The sequence below is a fragment of the Episyrphus balteatus genome, chromosome 2 (genome assembly GCF_945859705.1).
Source record: "Episyrphus balteatus chromosome 2, idEpiBalt1.1, whole genome shotgun sequence".
Classification (NCBI taxonomy): domain Eukaryota; kingdom Metazoa; phylum Arthropoda; class Insecta; order Diptera; family Syrphidae; genus Episyrphus; species Episyrphus balteatus.
This window is the reverse complement of record NC_079135.1, coordinates 27,430,456-27,447,106: the sequence shown is the minus strand read 5'-3', so window position 1 is coordinate 27,447,106 and position 16,651 is coordinate 27,430,456. Positions and strand designations below refer to the sequence as shown.

At 32.9% G+C, this 16,651-nt stretch overlaps 3 protein-coding genes across 3 annotated transcripts; 1 reads left to right on the top strand and 2 right to left on the bottom strand.

The window, feature by feature from the left end:
* Positions 1 to 652: 652 nt before the first annotated feature.
* Positions 653 to 6,827, bottom strand: LOC129912205 (regulator of MON1-CCZ1 complex). Its single transcript, XM_055990353.1, has 7 exons — positions 6,637 to 6,827; positions 6,084 to 6,561; positions 2,883 to 3,272; positions 1,632 to 1,890; positions 1,171 to 1,570; positions 903 to 1,107; positions 653 to 845 (listed from the first exon to the last, which is right to left on the bottom strand). The coding sequence occupies exons 1-7, from the start codon at positions 6,736 to 6,738 to the stop codon at positions 769 to 771; spliced, it is 1,911 nt and encodes a 636-aa protein (XP_055846328.1). The 5' UTR covers positions 6,739 to 6,827; the 3' UTR covers positions 653 to 768.
* A 1,424-nt stretch (positions 6,828 to 8,251) lies between these two features.
* Positions 8,252 to 15,443, top strand: LOC129912207 (folliculin). Its single transcript, XM_055990355.1, has 6 exons — positions 8,252 to 8,653; positions 8,713 to 8,808; positions 11,127 to 11,543; positions 11,606 to 11,858; positions 11,918 to 12,020; positions 15,226 to 15,443. The coding sequence occupies exons 1-6, from the start codon at positions 8,279 to 8,281 to the stop codon at positions 15,350 to 15,352; spliced, it is 1,371 nt and encodes a 456-aa protein (XP_055846330.1). The 5' UTR covers positions 8,252 to 8,278; the 3' UTR covers positions 15,353 to 15,443.
* Positions 15,444 to 15,445: 2 nt separating this feature from the next.
* LOC129912208 (60S ribosomal protein L18) lies at positions 15,446 to 16,424 on the bottom strand. The gene is made up of 3 exons (XM_055990356.1): positions 16,334 to 16,424; positions 16,108 to 16,194; positions 15,446 to 16,006 (listed from the first exon to the last, which is right to left on the bottom strand). Exons 1-3 carry the CDS (start codon positions 16,334 to 16,336, stop codon positions 15,530 to 15,532), a joined length of 567 nt encoding a protein of 188 aa, XP_055846331.1. The 5' UTR covers positions 16,337 to 16,424; the 3' UTR covers positions 15,446 to 15,529.
* Positions 16,425 to 16,651: the final 227 nt, after the last annotated feature.

Here is a 16,651-nt window from a genome sequence, read left to right as displayed (position 1 = left end):
TCGTCTTCATAACAAAGGCATAGTTGGAAAACTTATCCACTATAATTAACCCTCCGTCGGCACACGGGTGCGAATTTGGCACGACAAAAATAAAAAAAAATAAACATTAAAAAAAAGTGGGTGCAAAAAAGTGTCCTTACAATGGTGACAATATATTTTTTTGGAATTGTGAGTACAATATTCGAAAAATCTACATATATTTCATACAATACTATTCTCTATAAAATATGAGACATAAAAAAGTTCTAGGGACATGAAAAAGTAGAAGCCAAATTCGCATCACAAAAAAGAGGTGTGCCTACAGAATGTTAAATATTATGCCTTATTTACTACTTAATTCTATGCTACTTTTGTTGGCATTGTAAAGGGTTTCCGGACATTCCTGGAGGTCAGTTTGAAATTTTGATACGATGTCAATTAATTTTTTTGTGCTGTATGAGCTAAGGTCACACTTTTAATGTGATCAAATGATAAGCTATTATAAATTTTTGTATCTATGTATGTATCTATCTATCTATCTTTTCAAAATTTGAATTGATTAACCTTGTGTTCCAACGAATGTAGTCTATTTATTGTTAACGTTTGCTCTAATTGCACCTTATGTTAATGTTAAAATAAAATAACAAATTGAATTTCAAATAGATAAGATAATATTCGATCTTTTAAGAGATCATAAAATATAGTCAATTTATTTGTCGGTTAACATAAATACAGAATAATATACGGTAACATTTTTTTTTTCTAGGATTAACAAATATCATAATAAATTTATCTTACTTCAGAAGAATTTGGTTTTGCGCTATATAAAGTGTTGTAATACGTCATAAATTCATAGCATTGTTCACCTAAATATTAAAATTTTAAATTTTAAAATAATAGAAAACTTTAAGAAATAAACTTACTTTTTAAGAATTCAGCAGATCCACGCTGACGAAGATTTCGCGTTTGAAAGTATGTAAAAACGGTATGAAAAACTAAATCATCTTTTGATTTCTGTGCTGCTTCCAAATATTTTCTAGCGGAAATAGTTTCACCATCAGGCAAGCTCATTGCCAATCGTAATGCATCGACTACTTTTCCTTGTCCTAGTAATACTTCAATTATAATCTTAAAGATAAAAAAAATTCTAATATTTTAAAACGATTAAGGAAAAATAAATTATTAACAAACCTCATTTGCTTTGATTTTGCTTAGCATGTCAAGGGCAATCTGCGATATGGCAGGATTTACATTTGAATATGAAAGCAAAAAACATGCAATCGGCTTTGATTCCATTAGAAGTGAGAATTCAACTAATCTACGGAGAGTATCAAAATTACGATTACGTATGAGTTCAGTGATAATCATTTTGCTTAGGTCTTCTTGGGCGGCAATGTTATGTTTGCTTAATGATTGTAAATATAATATTAAAACTGTTTCAGTATAGGGTCGTTCGGGAATGAGACTGAATACAGAATTATGCATATCACTTTGATCGATGAGAACTCTTGGTGGTGCTGGTAATTTTGGAAGGGTCTTTACAGTCGATGGTTGGGCTGTTTGTGTCTGGAGTTGTAGTTGCACCCACGATCTGGAGAATCAGATACAAATTTTAAGCTCATAAAACGAATCAACTTAACTTTCTAACTTACTCATATACTTTGTTTATTTTATAGAAAATATTCTCCAAAATTGGTAAAAGTGTGCCATTGTACTGCTCATCGACCAATTGTTTGAGAACTTTCAGCAGAATAGGTTTTCCACAAGTTCGTTGTAGTAGAAATTCGACAAGTCGCACTCGATCTGTTATCAGCGAACAAAGTGGTTCGATTTTTAAATATAAATACCACATGCATCCGAGTTTGCCATCAATCACAATGTTTGGTTGGAAAAGAACCCAATTGGTAGAATCTGGTAAACAAAAGAGAAAAGTCATAAAATTTAAAAAGAAATCGATGAATGAATGAATCATTGTTTTACGGCTATTTTAATCTGGAAACGAATATGAAAAACAGAAAGGAGATCATTTATAAAAATGAGAAAGAGACAGAGACAGAACGGAGCCCTGTTGGGTGCACCAAATTTTTATTTTGTGGGTTTCAGACTTGAATCATCTCTGGGAAACGAGCTTGATATCAAACTTTATGAGAAACCTTTTAAATATCAATATATCTACAACGATGTAAACATTTGTTCCACTGTTCGGTGAGATAAACTATCAGATAACCAATCAAACTATATTTCAACATAAATAGTTTAAGTATAATATAAACAAGTGTTTTTCTATAATGCTAACACTAAGAAAAACTTACTGCCATTACGAAGCTTTCGTTCTACGAGATATTTGTTAAGTTGGAAAGATGGGACCTAAGTACAATCGGTGGACATTTTGAGGGTGAGAAGGGTTCGCCTTTTTGGGGCTGGTTAGACCAATGCTTTTTTCCATCCACTCCGGAAGAGACCAGTAGAATAGGACAGATGATAAAGCTTACGCAGTGGTTTTTCCAGCTTAGAAGAATACGTCTTCATGACGATAAGGGGATACTATCTTGTTGCTGTACGAGTTCGAAAGAAAATTCGTCTCATTAATCCGAGTCATGAAAGTATCGGGCAGTGTAAAGAGTTGGAGCCGAAGACAAACTGTTTCGTATTTTTTTTTTTTGGCAAATGAAAAAATGTTTTAATACCTTTGGGATATTTGCGATTTTTTTGCCTTAATTCTTGATTGTGCAAATACTGGTTCGTCGAATATGGGCGTTGTCGCCTTCCTAGCATGTGTGAAATTTTTACACTTTTTCCCAGTATGGTTGACTTTGTAGAATCGGAAGCTAACTTCTTTAACCTTTATAACCTCTTTATAGCTCTTACAAATAGATCTATGGGTTTAAGATTATAATACTTACACAAAGCACACTGCATTGTGCGTTCATCTAATGAAATTCCTGGTATTTTCAATGCAAATGGTCTAATAGAGCGCCCTGGAGTGACTGGAGCATGATAAGTGATTCCATCGTAAGTCTCTCCACTTAGAGCTATATCAAATAATAATGACGTTGACGAAGCCTGATGATGAACAACAATCAAATTATCAACAATATTTATGGCAAAGCGTCCGCTGTGTCCAAGGCGTAGAATGTGACACTTTCTTGGCGCCAATCCAGGACCATTCAATAAGTGAACCTCCACTTCCATCAAGCCGTTCTGGTTTGATTGCAAAATGAGCACAGCTAGTGTTCCATAAACCTGGCTTAGTGTAACTTTGATTTCAGCAATTTCTCGATTAGGATTGCCCACTGAAAATAATAAAGGCTTTTATAGTTTTCAAAACAAATTAATAGTGGAGTAACTAAAGCAAATTATTAGGGAACCCGGTTCGATTTTGATGATCTGTTTTTTCAACGTCACGTTGGTAATCAAAAATACTTTAAATTCTATAGGTTAAAAATTGCCGATGTTGCCGTATTGTTTTTTAAAATTAAATTAATTTTTTTTTAATAAAACCATTCTCTTTGCTTAAATTTCGTAAATTAAATGATACCAAAAGATTCTCTAGGTGTTTTTAAGGAAAACAAAATACATGGGACTAAGGGACAATCTTTAAGCGATAAATGCATTTTTCTCACAAACTGACTTCAACAAAAAAAAAAGATGTTGAACACAACGGCAACACCTACAATTTTAAAATGCCAGAAGCTCAATCCTATCTGTAAAATTTAAATGCACTAAATTAAATCCAGAATTTTGAAAAAAAAAACTGTACAAAAATTTTAAATGACTTCTTTTCAAAAATTTTCGTATTAAATATGAATTTTTTGGCCATAAGTATCATCAAACTGAATTTTTTTATGCAAATAATTGATTTTTCTTATCACTTTATAAAACACTTCATTCAATTTACATAATTTTAATTTGACAAATAGGAAAATGTTTCTAGCTTTTTAAAAACGTATAATTTAATATTGTATTTTTTGTTTATGCTTGAAGTCAATTTGTGAGAAAATTGCATCTAAACGATGGAAGGTTGTCCCCCACTTTCATATATTTGTTTTTCTTAAATTACATAGACAATCTTTTGGCATCGTTTAATTTATAAAATTTAAACAAAATTTTTGATTACAAAATTTTTTTGTTCACAAAAATCTTTAACTAAATTTTAAAAAAAATCAACACGGCAATTTTTAACATATAGAGGTTAAAGTATTTTTAATTATAAAATGCACGAATAGAATCGCACGTACTTGCTCTTATGGTAAAAGTAACTCTAATATTAAAGCTTTTTATTGAACAAAATTAGTTTTTTATTATTAATTAAACACTGTTTTAAATGATCTTTTACACAGAACCAAGTATGCCATTTTATTTCTTGGACATATGTATGTATGTATATGAGAATTTGTAAGGAAACATTTTTCAAAAAAAAACAAAGTTCTAATGCCATTTTTAAGAAAATATTATTCAACACACTAAATAGTCCAAGAGCTAGTGGCACATTTGACTAAGGTAGCTCTTGTAAGGCTGAAAATTTGAACAGTGGTAGTTTTTAGCATGCTAAGTAAGAAAATCTGGTCTGGCAGGCCTCAGCGGTGCACATCATATATATGACCTTGAAAGTTTAAATTTCAACTTTTTTTGCCCGAAATTTGACTTTGAAATCGTTTATTTAAAAAAGTATTCATTAAAATAACTTGATTTAAAAATTAATATAAAGTGTAATATTCTGCCTTTTGAAAAATGTATCACTCATAACTGTAGGAGTTGCCGTCGTTTTTAAATAATTTTTTTTTTATTTTGAGTTACTTTTTTAGAAAATTGCCCCTCCCTCCTAAACGGGGGGAGATAAACCCCTCCTCCCGTAGTAAAAAATGCTTGTATTTAACTCCTCTACAAGAATCCGTTACTAATTTTCCCCGCCTTAGTTATCGTAATATCCCGAAAAAAACAAATACAAAAATAAAAATCTGAATCAAAAATGGTTTTCTAAGGCGGAGAAAATTAATAACTAATTCTTATAGAGGAGTTAAATACAAACATTTTTTACTGCGGGAGGGGGGTCTATCTCCCTCCGTTTAGGAGGGAGGGGCAATTTTCTAAAAAAGTAACTCAAAATAAAAAAAAAAATATTTAAAAACGACGGCAACACCTACAGTTATGAGTGGTACATTTTTCATTAATTTTTAAATCAAGTTATTTTAATGAATACTTTTTGAAATAATCGATTTCAAAGTCAAATTTCGGGCAAAAAAAGTTGAAATTTAAACTTTCAAGGTCATATATATGATGTGCACCGCTGAGGCCTGCCAGACCAGATTTTCTTACTTAGCATGCTAAAAACTACCACTGTTCAAATTTTCAGCCTTACAAGAGCTACCTTAGTCAAATGTGCCACTAGCTCTCCTACTAAAAACGAAGTTTCAATAAAATTCATTCACCTGGGGTGGAATCGGCAGAATGAAAATTTGGTAGATGTGTGCCAATTCTGTGTATTCCAGCAGAGTGATGACAATTTATCAAAAATTTTTTATGATCACCTTACACAGACGGAAAATTTTATGTGATCACATTTTATTATCACAAATGTGACTATCATCAATCAGCTTATGCGATTCCACCCCTGTTTTCAAAAAATTGATTTTTCAAAAAAAAAATGTGAAATATTTTTTTAAAAATCAAAAAATGTGTTTTTTTAAAACTCTATACAAAATTTAACCAAAATCGTTAGAGCAGTTTTTGAAATAAATTAACTTTTCTATTTCCGTTACATTACAGGTACCGTTAGTTTTGGTCCTAAACAAAATTCAATTTGTCCTCTAGGGAATTACCCAAAACTATTTACCACCAAGTTTGAAGCAAATCGCTCCAGTAGTTTAGGCCATAGCTCGAGGTACAGACAGACAGAATTGCCGGACCCATTTTTTGGTATTCTCCATTATCGTAATGTCATGTAAAATTGTTATCTCCAGTTCAATTTTCTTTTACGAATCCTAATCTTGCCCTACAATCGCAAGTAAAAAGATCATCAAAATCGGACCTGTTCAGCCGGGTTCCCTAATATTGTCGTTTTTTGAGCTTTAGTTACTTTACTATAAATGAAAATTCATTCTTACAATCCAGTTTGTTTAATTTTGTTATAGTCTTTTGTTTAATAATAATCGGAGTCAGTGTACAGCTATCAGACGAGCACACCAAAGCAATGTTACCCTCTGAGCACCAAGTGAACCATTTCACTCCCATTGCTAGTGCCTTCACAAGCTTAACTTGTCGCTTTTCAACTATAACTGTATAGATTTCAACTCCAGTACTCGAAATAAGAGCACACTCACGAGAGTGCACCCAAACAAATCCATAAATGAAAGCATTTTTAGCTTGATGTGTTATAATATTGTCAAGTTGAGGCTGATCGCCTTGAAAGCATATAAATTCAACAGAATTATCACGTCGTTGAACTGCTAGCACTTGGTTGTCGGGTGAGAATTTGATGGAACGAATTGTTCCACGATCGTTCATACAAAATGATATCACTGACGATTCAGTGGGTCCTTTGACGATGACTCCTGTTGTACCATTTGATCGTATTGCAAAAATCTATTTTGGTAATTTGTTTAATAAAAGGATCTTCTCATAGTTTTCTAGAAAATAAATTTATATTGATATTCCTACCTGCTTATTGGATTCATCGAAAAAAACATTTGTAAGTTGGCTCACTGAATCGAAACGTATGGGACTTTTTGATAGTTCGATGTAATGGAGGGAGTTTTCCATGTTTTGATAAAAATTTAATTGATAGTGAAGCTTTTTTTTTGTTAAAAACAATAATAAACTGAAATCTATTTATTTATCAGCGACGCAAATGAAAACAGCAAAATAATTTATTTATTTCATGCTCAAAGAAAAACAAAAGACAAGACAACTAATTTTGACATATAAAATGAACGCATTCAGAACCTTGTTTGCAAATTGCAATTGCAAGTAAAATTGCATGCCCGTATTAAGATTTTAAATAAGAGGGGGGAAAGTTTCCTTTTGCCCTACAATGTAAAAATAGCAACATCCATGCTTGAACCGAAGTTGAACGGCAGCTAATCCGCCGAAATCGACTAGTTAAATTCCTGAACCAAGGCTGATCAGCGTTTGTACAACTGGCACTTCTAAGAAAATCCAAACCGGAACATCAATTAGGAATTCCAGCTATTTTTGCGGGACAATATAGCCTGTCAAAATTTATGCGTGGAACTTTTTTCGTGCAATTAACCGTACCCAACAAACAATTTTGGTTCTATAAAGCTTTACAGATGCAATTATTGCTTCTGTAAAGCATTATTCAAGCAAAGCCTATATAGGCTTGCCCACACCGGAAGGCTACCCGGTAGCGGTACGGGTAATTGAATAAAAAAAAAAAAATCTCGAACATCAATTTTGAAGTGTGGAATTATTTCGTTCATACAATTACCCGTACAGCTACCGCATACCTTTCCAGTGTGGCCAAGCCTTGTGTGGTTATTCCTTTAAAGGCTTGGCCACACCGGAGGGTATGCGGTAGCGGTACGGGTAGAGGTAACGGTACTTGTATGAAAAAAATTCCAAACTTACATATCAACGTTCAGATGTGGAATTTTTTTCATACAAATATCGTTACCGCTACCCGTACCTCTACCGCATACCCTCCGGTGTGGCCAAGCCTTAAGGCTTGGCTACACCAAAAGGGTATGCGTTAGCGGTACGGGTAAAGCAAAGACCACAACGAAAAGGTATGCGGTAGCGGTACGGGTACTTGTATGAAAAACAAATTCCAAACTGACATATAAACGTTCAGATGCTGAATTCTTTTAATACAAGTACCGTCACCGCTACATCGCTATCGCATGCCCTCCCGAATGGTGAAGCCTTTACGCTGAAAAGCATCACCGCACGGCAAAAATTAATTCGTAAAAATTCGGCATGCTTGTTTTGAAGAAATCGAAATGAGATTTATGTTAGTCCTGTTCCATTATTATTTTTTTCCATTTAAAAAAAATGTTCAATTACGTATACAGACCCCTTAAGACTATTTCCATTCTTCTAACAACTTCACCATTTTAAAGTAAAGAAAACTTTAAAAAATGACATTTCATTTGCTTATCATTTTTCGTTCTGTTTTTGCATTAAAATTCGCAAAATCTTCTCTAGCTTCTGATAAAAATATAAACTTTTTTGTTATGATTATTTTATAGTCGAAAAAAAAAAAAAACATAAAAAACCTCACCTTCCACTCATCAAAACATTTATTTATTAAAAACAATTCAGCCTTATTTAAAAACAAACCATGAATGCAGCAATTGCATTATGTCATTTCTGCGAGGCACACGGTCCTTGTGCAATATTTTGCACTCAAACTCTACGCGACACCAAACTCGAAGAACTAAATCTCGACAATCAACAGATTCCAAATAAAATGTGCCTAGCGTGTAATTCTTTAGGCAAAACAAATGCAATTTATAGCAGAGACAATGAAAGTGGTGCTATATTTTTAAGTACGCAAATTCCAATTCTTCCCGAAGTGGCAAATCTCATTAAACAAGCATCGGTTCGTAGTTTGAGTTGTGAAATAAATTTTCACAAAGACGGTGGTTTTGTTTTCTTCGGGGATTCGTCACGAGGTCATGTACTAAGTCATACGTTTCATGTTGGTGATTTGCAGGTAAATTAACAATGATTTGTGGAGTTGTCTCAGTTAGTAATTTAGGGGTTTTCTTCTAGGCTCGAGGATTCTATCAGCTCTTTTCCATCATTATTCTCATGAAGGACAAATATTTTTTGCTCAATATCAAGCCATTTCTTGCTGAACATCTTCAGGTAAGTTCTACTCCTTTTAATCAGAATAGGTACACAACTTTTCAAAATGGTCAATATTCGTTTTTTTCATTACTCGCCCAGGAAAAATAGATTTTTGTCAAGGAAAAAATTTGTAACAGCTTGGTGTTAGGGTGTTTTACAATCGGTGAAAAGTCATGAAGTCCTAGTCCCATTATAAAGGGTCAAAGGTCACAACATTTTTTATCTTAAAAACGGTAGGTTTTAGACAAAAATTATGTTCTACAAAATTGTAGCTGAGGTTATTTTACAAAAAATTGTCATATAAAGTTTTTTTTGTATCATTTAGATACCGTTTAGACATTACAACATTTCAAACTATCCCATATAATTTGATTAAAATAACAAATCGTCCCGTTTCTGCTTGAACCTCGTAAGTACATTTTTTTAAATGATTTAATTTTCTGTTAAACATTGCTCTAAAACTTACAGAAAGAATAAATACAAAGGTTTAAGTATAGAAACAACTCAATAAATATGTCATAAACATAACTTGATTTCCCTTTGTTCAATTCATATTTTTAACTTTGAGAAAAATGTATATTTATTTTAAGAACTGAACAAAATTTGCTGTGTAGATACGTGGTTCAGGCAGAAACGGGACGAAATATAAAAATATCAAGAAAAACATATGAAAGTTTGAAGTGATATAATTTCTAAACGGTGCGTGATACGAGAAAAACTTTATAAAATAACCTCAGCTACAATTTTGTGAAACATATTTTTTGTCTAAAACCAACTGTTTCCAAAGGAACGAGATTTAGAGTCGATTTGTGAATCTGACACCTAAAAGAGGGGGTGAAGAGAGGAAAAAGAGGAAAAATCTCCGATTGTATAAAAAGCGGCAGCCTAAACGGATGGACCGATTGACTTCAAACTTGGTATGTAGCAGAGGGGTTTTTGGAATAAATTTTTTTGGACCAAAAATAACGGTACTTGTCATATACCGATTTTAGTAAAGTTGAAATTGCTCAAAAACGGCTCCAATGATTTGGTTTAAAAAATTCAAATTTAAGGTTTAAGACAAGGGGTATCTTCTTATGAAACAATTTTTTTTTTGAAAATCATTACTAACGGTACCTTATTATTTTTTAATCTGATATTCTCCGAAACGGCTTATTCGATTTCGAAACTTTTTGTGAAGAAGCATTTTGTATAATTTTAATATAAACCAAATATAAAATTTCGAAAAAAATAATTTTTGGATTAAAAAAAAAAAATACGAATTTTTTTTTGAAAAATCAAATTTTCGAAAACGGGACATTGTATTTTTTTGAAATTTTGTTTTTAGATGTTGATTAGTGATTTCTACAAAATAGCATACCAATTTTATTTTAAAACTTTTTTTCTAAAAAAATATTTATAAAATATTAGTTTTAAAAAAAACGGGTCTAAAAATTTGAATTTTTTTTTTAATGCATCTTAATATATCAATCAAATTTTATTTTTATAATCTAGTTACACTTTATTATGACTTCATTTGAGTCGATACACATTTGTTTAAATTTAATTTTACAAAAAAAAACACTACATTTAACGCAAAACGATATTTTTCAATAAACAAGTTTGTTTGATAAGCTACTTAGATATTAAATTGATTATGAGTACACAGTACAGTATTTCAACAAACTAACCTGAATGCACTTCAGAGCGTATGCACTCCATCATCAGCAATCGCGATTAGTGATAGTAAAAAAAATATCATGGGCAGGAAAAATGAACAGCTTTAAAAATTAATATCTGAGCAACCAAAATAGATATCAACATTTTTTAAACGCACTTACAAAGACTATGATTTCTTCTATGTAGATCTCTTTCAAATTTCTACTATTAGTATTAACAGAGAAATTCTCATTAACATGACTAAAGGTATACCAAAGTAAGAGTTTTCATAAATCATCAATTTCGCACATAAAGCGTTACTTTAGAAAAATTTTCTCAAATAACATACTCGAAAATCATTCCTGAAATTTTCCTTATCTAATTATAGGACACCATGTATGCATACATTAAAACATTCTGTAGTATTGTAAGAAAAAAATGGTTCAATTAAGATAAATTTACCTTTGACCTCGAATAACTTCTGACTGAGTTGATTAATTGAAAAATAACTGCATACCTTTTTTGAAGAGCGTCCAATTCTCTACAATTTTTTTTTTTTTTGAAACGCACTAGTGTACCATGTACCTGTTCTGATGAACAACATATTGGGGAAAAACGATTGATGAGCATTTGAAAAGTTGTGTACCTTTTCCGATAAAAAGTATGTATGAATCTCCCATGATGATTCGTTCTTTTAGAAAATATCCACAGAAATCCAAACATCTGCACAAAAGATCAAAAGCGACGAAGCTGCCAAGGGATCACCTCGACAGCGTCGTCTATCTAGCAGCCAACTAATGGTACAAACACCACGATCTCTGGTCGAACTGACTGGAGAAAAGAACATCTATGCCATCCTTCATTCACACTTCTCTTGGATACTATTAGCCGGTTCAAGATTTCTTACTGAACACGTAACATTTGGTAATTTGCCTTGGTTACCACCAGCACCTTCGGTTATCCGTCCGTCCAAACAATTTATAACACTGCCATACAAAGCCGACGAGGATCAATGGGAGGAGGAACAAGAAGAATTCTTTTCACTGAGGTATGTTAAACAACTGTTGCGTAATGAATTCTCAACAGCATGTTATTGTGCCTTGACAGGAATAAAGGTTGGTCTCTATCTTAATGTAAAAAAAGATTTAATTTGATATAAATTGTATTCATCTCTTAGATCATTGTTCGAGGAACACCAACCAAAGCATTCAATTTTATGATGTGCCTTAGGAAACTTTTGCCCGAGCAAATGCACAATTTAATGCAAATCGATGCTCAACAATTTTTAACAAATTCAGAATGTAAAATTGTTTCTGTTAAGCCAGATGTAGCCGTGCCTATTGCAAGCAGTGCTACATTTCGTATTGATTTTCTAGACAATGAAAATGATAGAGTATCTGTTAAATGGCCTGGAGAGATGCCAAACAAATGTAAATTTAATAATTGGATTTTTTTGATGAGAAGTGTTCTTTTAAATGTTTACTTTTAGGGCCAGATTTATTGCTCAAATTGATAAAAGCTGTAGATGAGGAGCGTTTTACAGATTTGGTGTTAAATAAACAGACAAGAGTTTTGGTTGAAGAATGGAAAAAGTAAGTAGATGGTTGATTGAACATCAAGTCGTAATTCTAAATCCTGAAAAAGATAATGTCACAAATCTGAAAACACGATTTTTCAGAATTAAAATAAGAAAATCATGAAACTAAATTTACATATAAAACAGATGAATGATGACGTCACTTCTGCTCTCCTGAACGAACTTCACCTTGCGAACTCGAATATCGACTTAATTCAACATTTTTTGAGTTTTGACACTATCTTTCTCAACGTGCGATATATGTGCCCTTAATAATTATGAAAGTGGACTAAGTCACTCCTAAAAAATCCATCAAATCTAGCCTAAAAATAATTATTATTTAGGGGGTAAAGTTTATTTTAAAGCGAAATTGCAGTTAATAAACTTCTTTATTGCTCTTCTAGTGATTTCATAAAAGAAATATAATTAAATCGTTATAAGAAAATTATTATGTAAGTTTTTCTTTAAACAAAAAGTGAGTCCACTTTCATAATCATGGGCACATATGTGCCCATTTTTAGGAGTGACTTATAGCGTTTTCGTTTGGGAATCCTCAGAACTGTCCGGGACTGTCCGATCCGGAATGCCAAACGATCAGAGTTGGATAGGTACTTTTTTTTTATTCTGAATTTTGGGTTTCCTTGTATTTGTGAAACCTCAAATGCGAACGTGTGATGAAAGTTTTAGTTTTGTATATTTTTTTTAAATATTTAGTTATCAATTTTTTTTTTTTCGTTTTCTTCACTTTATTTTAATGTAGTTATATATATATAATATAGTTTGTGCATAGTTAAAAATCTTAAAATTGAGAAATGAACAAAAAAGAACGACATTTCATTACTTCGACGTCTTAAGTGTGAACATATGTGTGCGTGATTCTGGTTTTGATTCTGCCTCAAAATTCGGAATCGATTTTCTCTTCTTTTCAGAATTAGAACTGTCATTGAGTGCCAAACGAACAGTTTCAGAATCGTTCGGAAGAATTCCGGACAGTCCCGGACGACCAAACGAAAACGCTATTAGTCCACTTTCATATTTAAGGGCACATATAAATCCAGGAACAGGATTAACAAGGATAAGGTTTCGAAGGAAAAGAACAGTAAATAAACTGCAATTGAGCTTGTAGAAGTTTAAACAACTAGATAAGCCTGCAAAGCGTGCACAAAGAACTTATTCATGATCACTTCATTGAAGTTTTCCTCTGTTTCACGTATCATTTGGTCAGCCAATTTAAATATCTTGGGAACGAAGCTTACTGGTCAGTGTGTGTACTAATCTTTGTAGCCAGATGTTATGTTTGTTTTACGAATTCCAGACGCTACACAGGAAATATTGCCTTACTTTTAAAAATCTAAAAAGCGCCTTCATGGCCTGGGATAGATTATGTAAAATGTTTTTACACTATACAGTTAGTCAGGGCGCGGAAGTTTGGTGACTCATTTTTAAATGGCGTCGACTACAGTTTACATGAAAAAATACCAATACCGAGAGTACCTATTTCTTATTTCCGCGCTACCTGAAACGGAATTAATGTTTGGTCAGTTTTTTTTAAACTGTTGCTACTTAAAACAAAATGTTGTTCTTTGTTCTCGGAATATGAAGAACAAAGGAGATCATTCTAAGAATATGAGATTCCTAAAACGAAGAAATATATGTAAATATTTCCGATTTATGGAATTGTATTGAATGCTCTTATTTGACTTATACCAAGATACACTGGATAGTGAATTTGGTTTTAACCCCGTATGAAATTTGAATCGAGATGAAATGAGTTTTGCTGATGTTTTACGCGTATTAGTAGTTGAATTAAATTGCTGAAGACAGGGCCCTCCTTCAAATTGTTCACCTGCTCTGCGCATAATATACTTTTACTTTCTATTTCGAGCGGCATAATCCCAGTCCCACTAATCTGCGTTTTTAGGCCTACCTTTATACTTACCTCGCGGTCAGAAATTCAGTTATGCATACGGTGACCATATTTTTTCAAGTAGCGAAACCCGGGACAGATAAAAATTCGTTGGATCATTTTGAAAATATCGATTTTTCAAAAAACATAAATTTATTTTTTTTTTAAATGACTCCATAATCATTCCATATTTGAGGTCTAAATTTATTTAACATTTTTGTTAAAATCATTTAAGAAGTTTACAAGGAAGTCAGAAATGTAGAAAACTGGTACTGGTACTGTTAATCGGCCCTAGCGAGGTAATCCGTCGGAGCGGATTTTGTCCGATTTCATCCGAATCGGACATTTTTTTTCTGTCGGAAACACACCTCGAAGCATTTTCGTATGAAATCGGAGGATTTCCGCTCCGACGGATTACCTCACTAGGACCGAATAATGGTGTTAGTAACTTCTAAAAAATATTTTTTTTAAATCAAAAACCGTGGCAGCTGGTTTTACACATTTAAATTTTATTTATTATTGAACTTAAAATTTTGCTAGGTTCTTTACTCTTCTATATGTTGTTCATTATAAAAAAAAACTTTTCCTGGGGTAGATTTTCAAACTGGAACTAAATAATTGAGGAAAAATATTAAAAATTAATGCTTTTTATCCGGAAAATTAAAAAAACTTATTTTCCAACCAATGTTTTCTTGTTTTCCTTACAAAGTAATTAAAATTTTGAATACAAATATCAAAGAATTTACAAATACGGGACAGTCAAAGGACAAATTTCAAAATACGGGACATTTATACGTCCCGGGTTTCTTAAATAAATACCCGGAACAAGCTAAAGAAATACGAGACAGTCCCGGGTAAACCGGGACGGAAACATGTCCGAATGAGTTTAAAATTCCTTTTTTCTCTAAAGCTAATTTGATAACTTATTCCGATGGTATCATTTTCTTTTCCATCTTCCTAAACTGATAATTCGCTCCGTCTTTGAATTGACAAGCTGAAATAGGTGTTTCGGTACTTAGTAGCCATCAAGGTACAAATGCACCTAATTTTTATGAACATCAAAGTTGTTTGAACTGTTAATCGACAGATGGGTGTTTGTCATTAGTTAGCGTAAGTAATCAGTAGAGCAAGTTTAATTAGTAAACAAAAGCTTAGTTGTCGAACTTGTTTTGCACTTAAGTGTTGACATTTCGTCGACGCAAAGCAAAATTGTTCTAAGTCCTTAACAAATCCTATGGAGTAAGAACAATTTCTCTTTCCGTAGACGATTTAATTATTTGTTTCCCCAAATAAATCTATTCTCCTTTTCTTTCAGCAAAGTCATATGTCTCAATCGAGCAAAATCATCCAGTGGTTTGGCAAAGCTGAAAAAGGTCCTCGGAGTGCAATCACAAGATCAACAGCTTATCAACTATTGGAGTCCCCACTTGCAAGGAAACTAAACAAAAACAAATGTTCAATTTCCAAACAACTCAATCTCAACTAAAGCTAATAAAAAAATAAAGATTTTTTTTATAAATTTTCAACCAAAAATGTTGGTTTCACTATTTTTTATTATCATTTTTTTCTCTAGTGTCTTCTAGCGTAAAACAATTATTGGCTTAAAAATTATAAGCAATTTACTTTTTGTAACCACAGCTGCTACGACGACCACGAGCGCGTTCGAACTTACGTCCCTTTGATCGCACGTATGGGCGAGTGTGTGAGTGGGGTACACCAGGTGCCTTGCCGAAGTGCTTGTTGGCAGTACGAGCAGTACGCTTGCCCTGCAACAACAAGGTCTTCTTGCCTGTTGGTGACTTGAGTGCCAACTGATCGAAAGTCAAAACTTCACCGCCAGCCTTCAAGATGCGCTCACGGGCCTTCTCTGTGATGTGCAGAGCGCACACAGTCATTTTTGGGACTGTGAGGAGACGCAAGTCATTGGTGATGGTGCCAACACAAACAACAATGGATTCGGGTTGGGCGGCCTTCTTGAACAGACGGCACACACGCTGCAGAGACATTGGTGGCCGATTGATTTTACTCATAAACAAACGTTTAAGAATAATTCTGTTGAACTTCTTGTTGGTACGACGCTGGAGGAAGCGGTACAACTACAAAGAAAATAAGACCATAAGTAATAAATTCATTTCACGACACAATACACTAAATAGATTTTGTGTAGTGTCTTTTAATAAATAAAATATATAATTACCTTAACAAGAAGCCTCAGGTAAACATCCTGGGATTTGGGCTCAGTTCGGCGAACTTTGCGATCGTATTTGTGGCAAATATCAATACCCTAAATAAAAAAATTAAATGGAAAACACATTAATTAGATCACTATAAACAATTGTCACTAAAGATAATTCATTAAACATTTTAATTTATTTGGATGTCACTGAATTTATTTTTGTTGAAAAATTTCGAGCGAGTCTTACCATTTTGGCGACCGGAAAAAGAAAGAGATGAAAATTGGGTATTGAAGTGTCACTTTTTTGACAGTTGACAAAACAAAGCGAATGAAGTTGGGTAGAGTTTGTATTTTGACAAATATTCTATTACAATTAAGTTTTAGTCTACTACAACTTGAAGAAGCAGTGATGCCACTTTTTGTTTTTAAATCCCGTATGATATTTTTTTTTCTTATTTTAATACTAGCCCTGTTCCATTGGGAGGTGGCAAAGTGCTACTAGTAGTTTACTAGCGATTTTCAATGGAACGCACTTTCAACGAATTCAATACAAATCGTATCTACT

What these genes read in the sequence shown, in the direction of transcription:
- LOC129912208 (XM_055990356.1), bottom strand. An exon ending in ACCTGAGGCTTCTTGTTAAG is followed by an intron (nt 16,007 to 16,107) that starts GTAATTATATAT and finishes TTTTCTTTGTAG; the next exon opens with TTGTACCGCTTCCTCCAGCG.
- LOC129912207 (XM_055990355.1), top strand. Translation starts at nt 8,279, where the DNA reads ATGAATGCAGCAATTGCATTATGTCATTTCTGCGAGGCACACGGTCCT. An exon ending in GTGCCTTGACAGGAATAAAG is followed by an intron (nt 11,544 to 11,605) that starts GTTGGTCTCTAT and finishes TTCATCTCTTAG; the next exon opens with ATCATTGTTCGAGGAACACC. An exon ending in TTGGTTGAAGAATGGAAAAA is followed by an intron (nt 12,021 to 15,225) that starts GTAAGTAGATGG and finishes CTTTTCTTTCAG; the next exon opens with CAAAGTCATATGTCTCAATC.
- LOC129912205 (XM_055990353.1), bottom strand. Translation starts at nt 6,738, where the DNA reads ATGGAAAACTCCCTCCATTACATCGAACTATCAAAAAGTCCCATACGT. An exon ending in AAAATTAAACAAACTGGATT is followed by an intron (nt 3,273 to 6,083) that starts GTAAGAATGAAT and finishes TATTATTTTCAG; the next exon opens with TGGGCAATCCTAATCGAGAA. An exon ending in GCAAAATCAAAGCAAATGAG is followed by an intron (nt 1,108 to 1,170) that starts GTTTGTTAATAA and finishes TTTATCTTTAAG; the next exon opens with ATTATAATTGAAGTATTACT.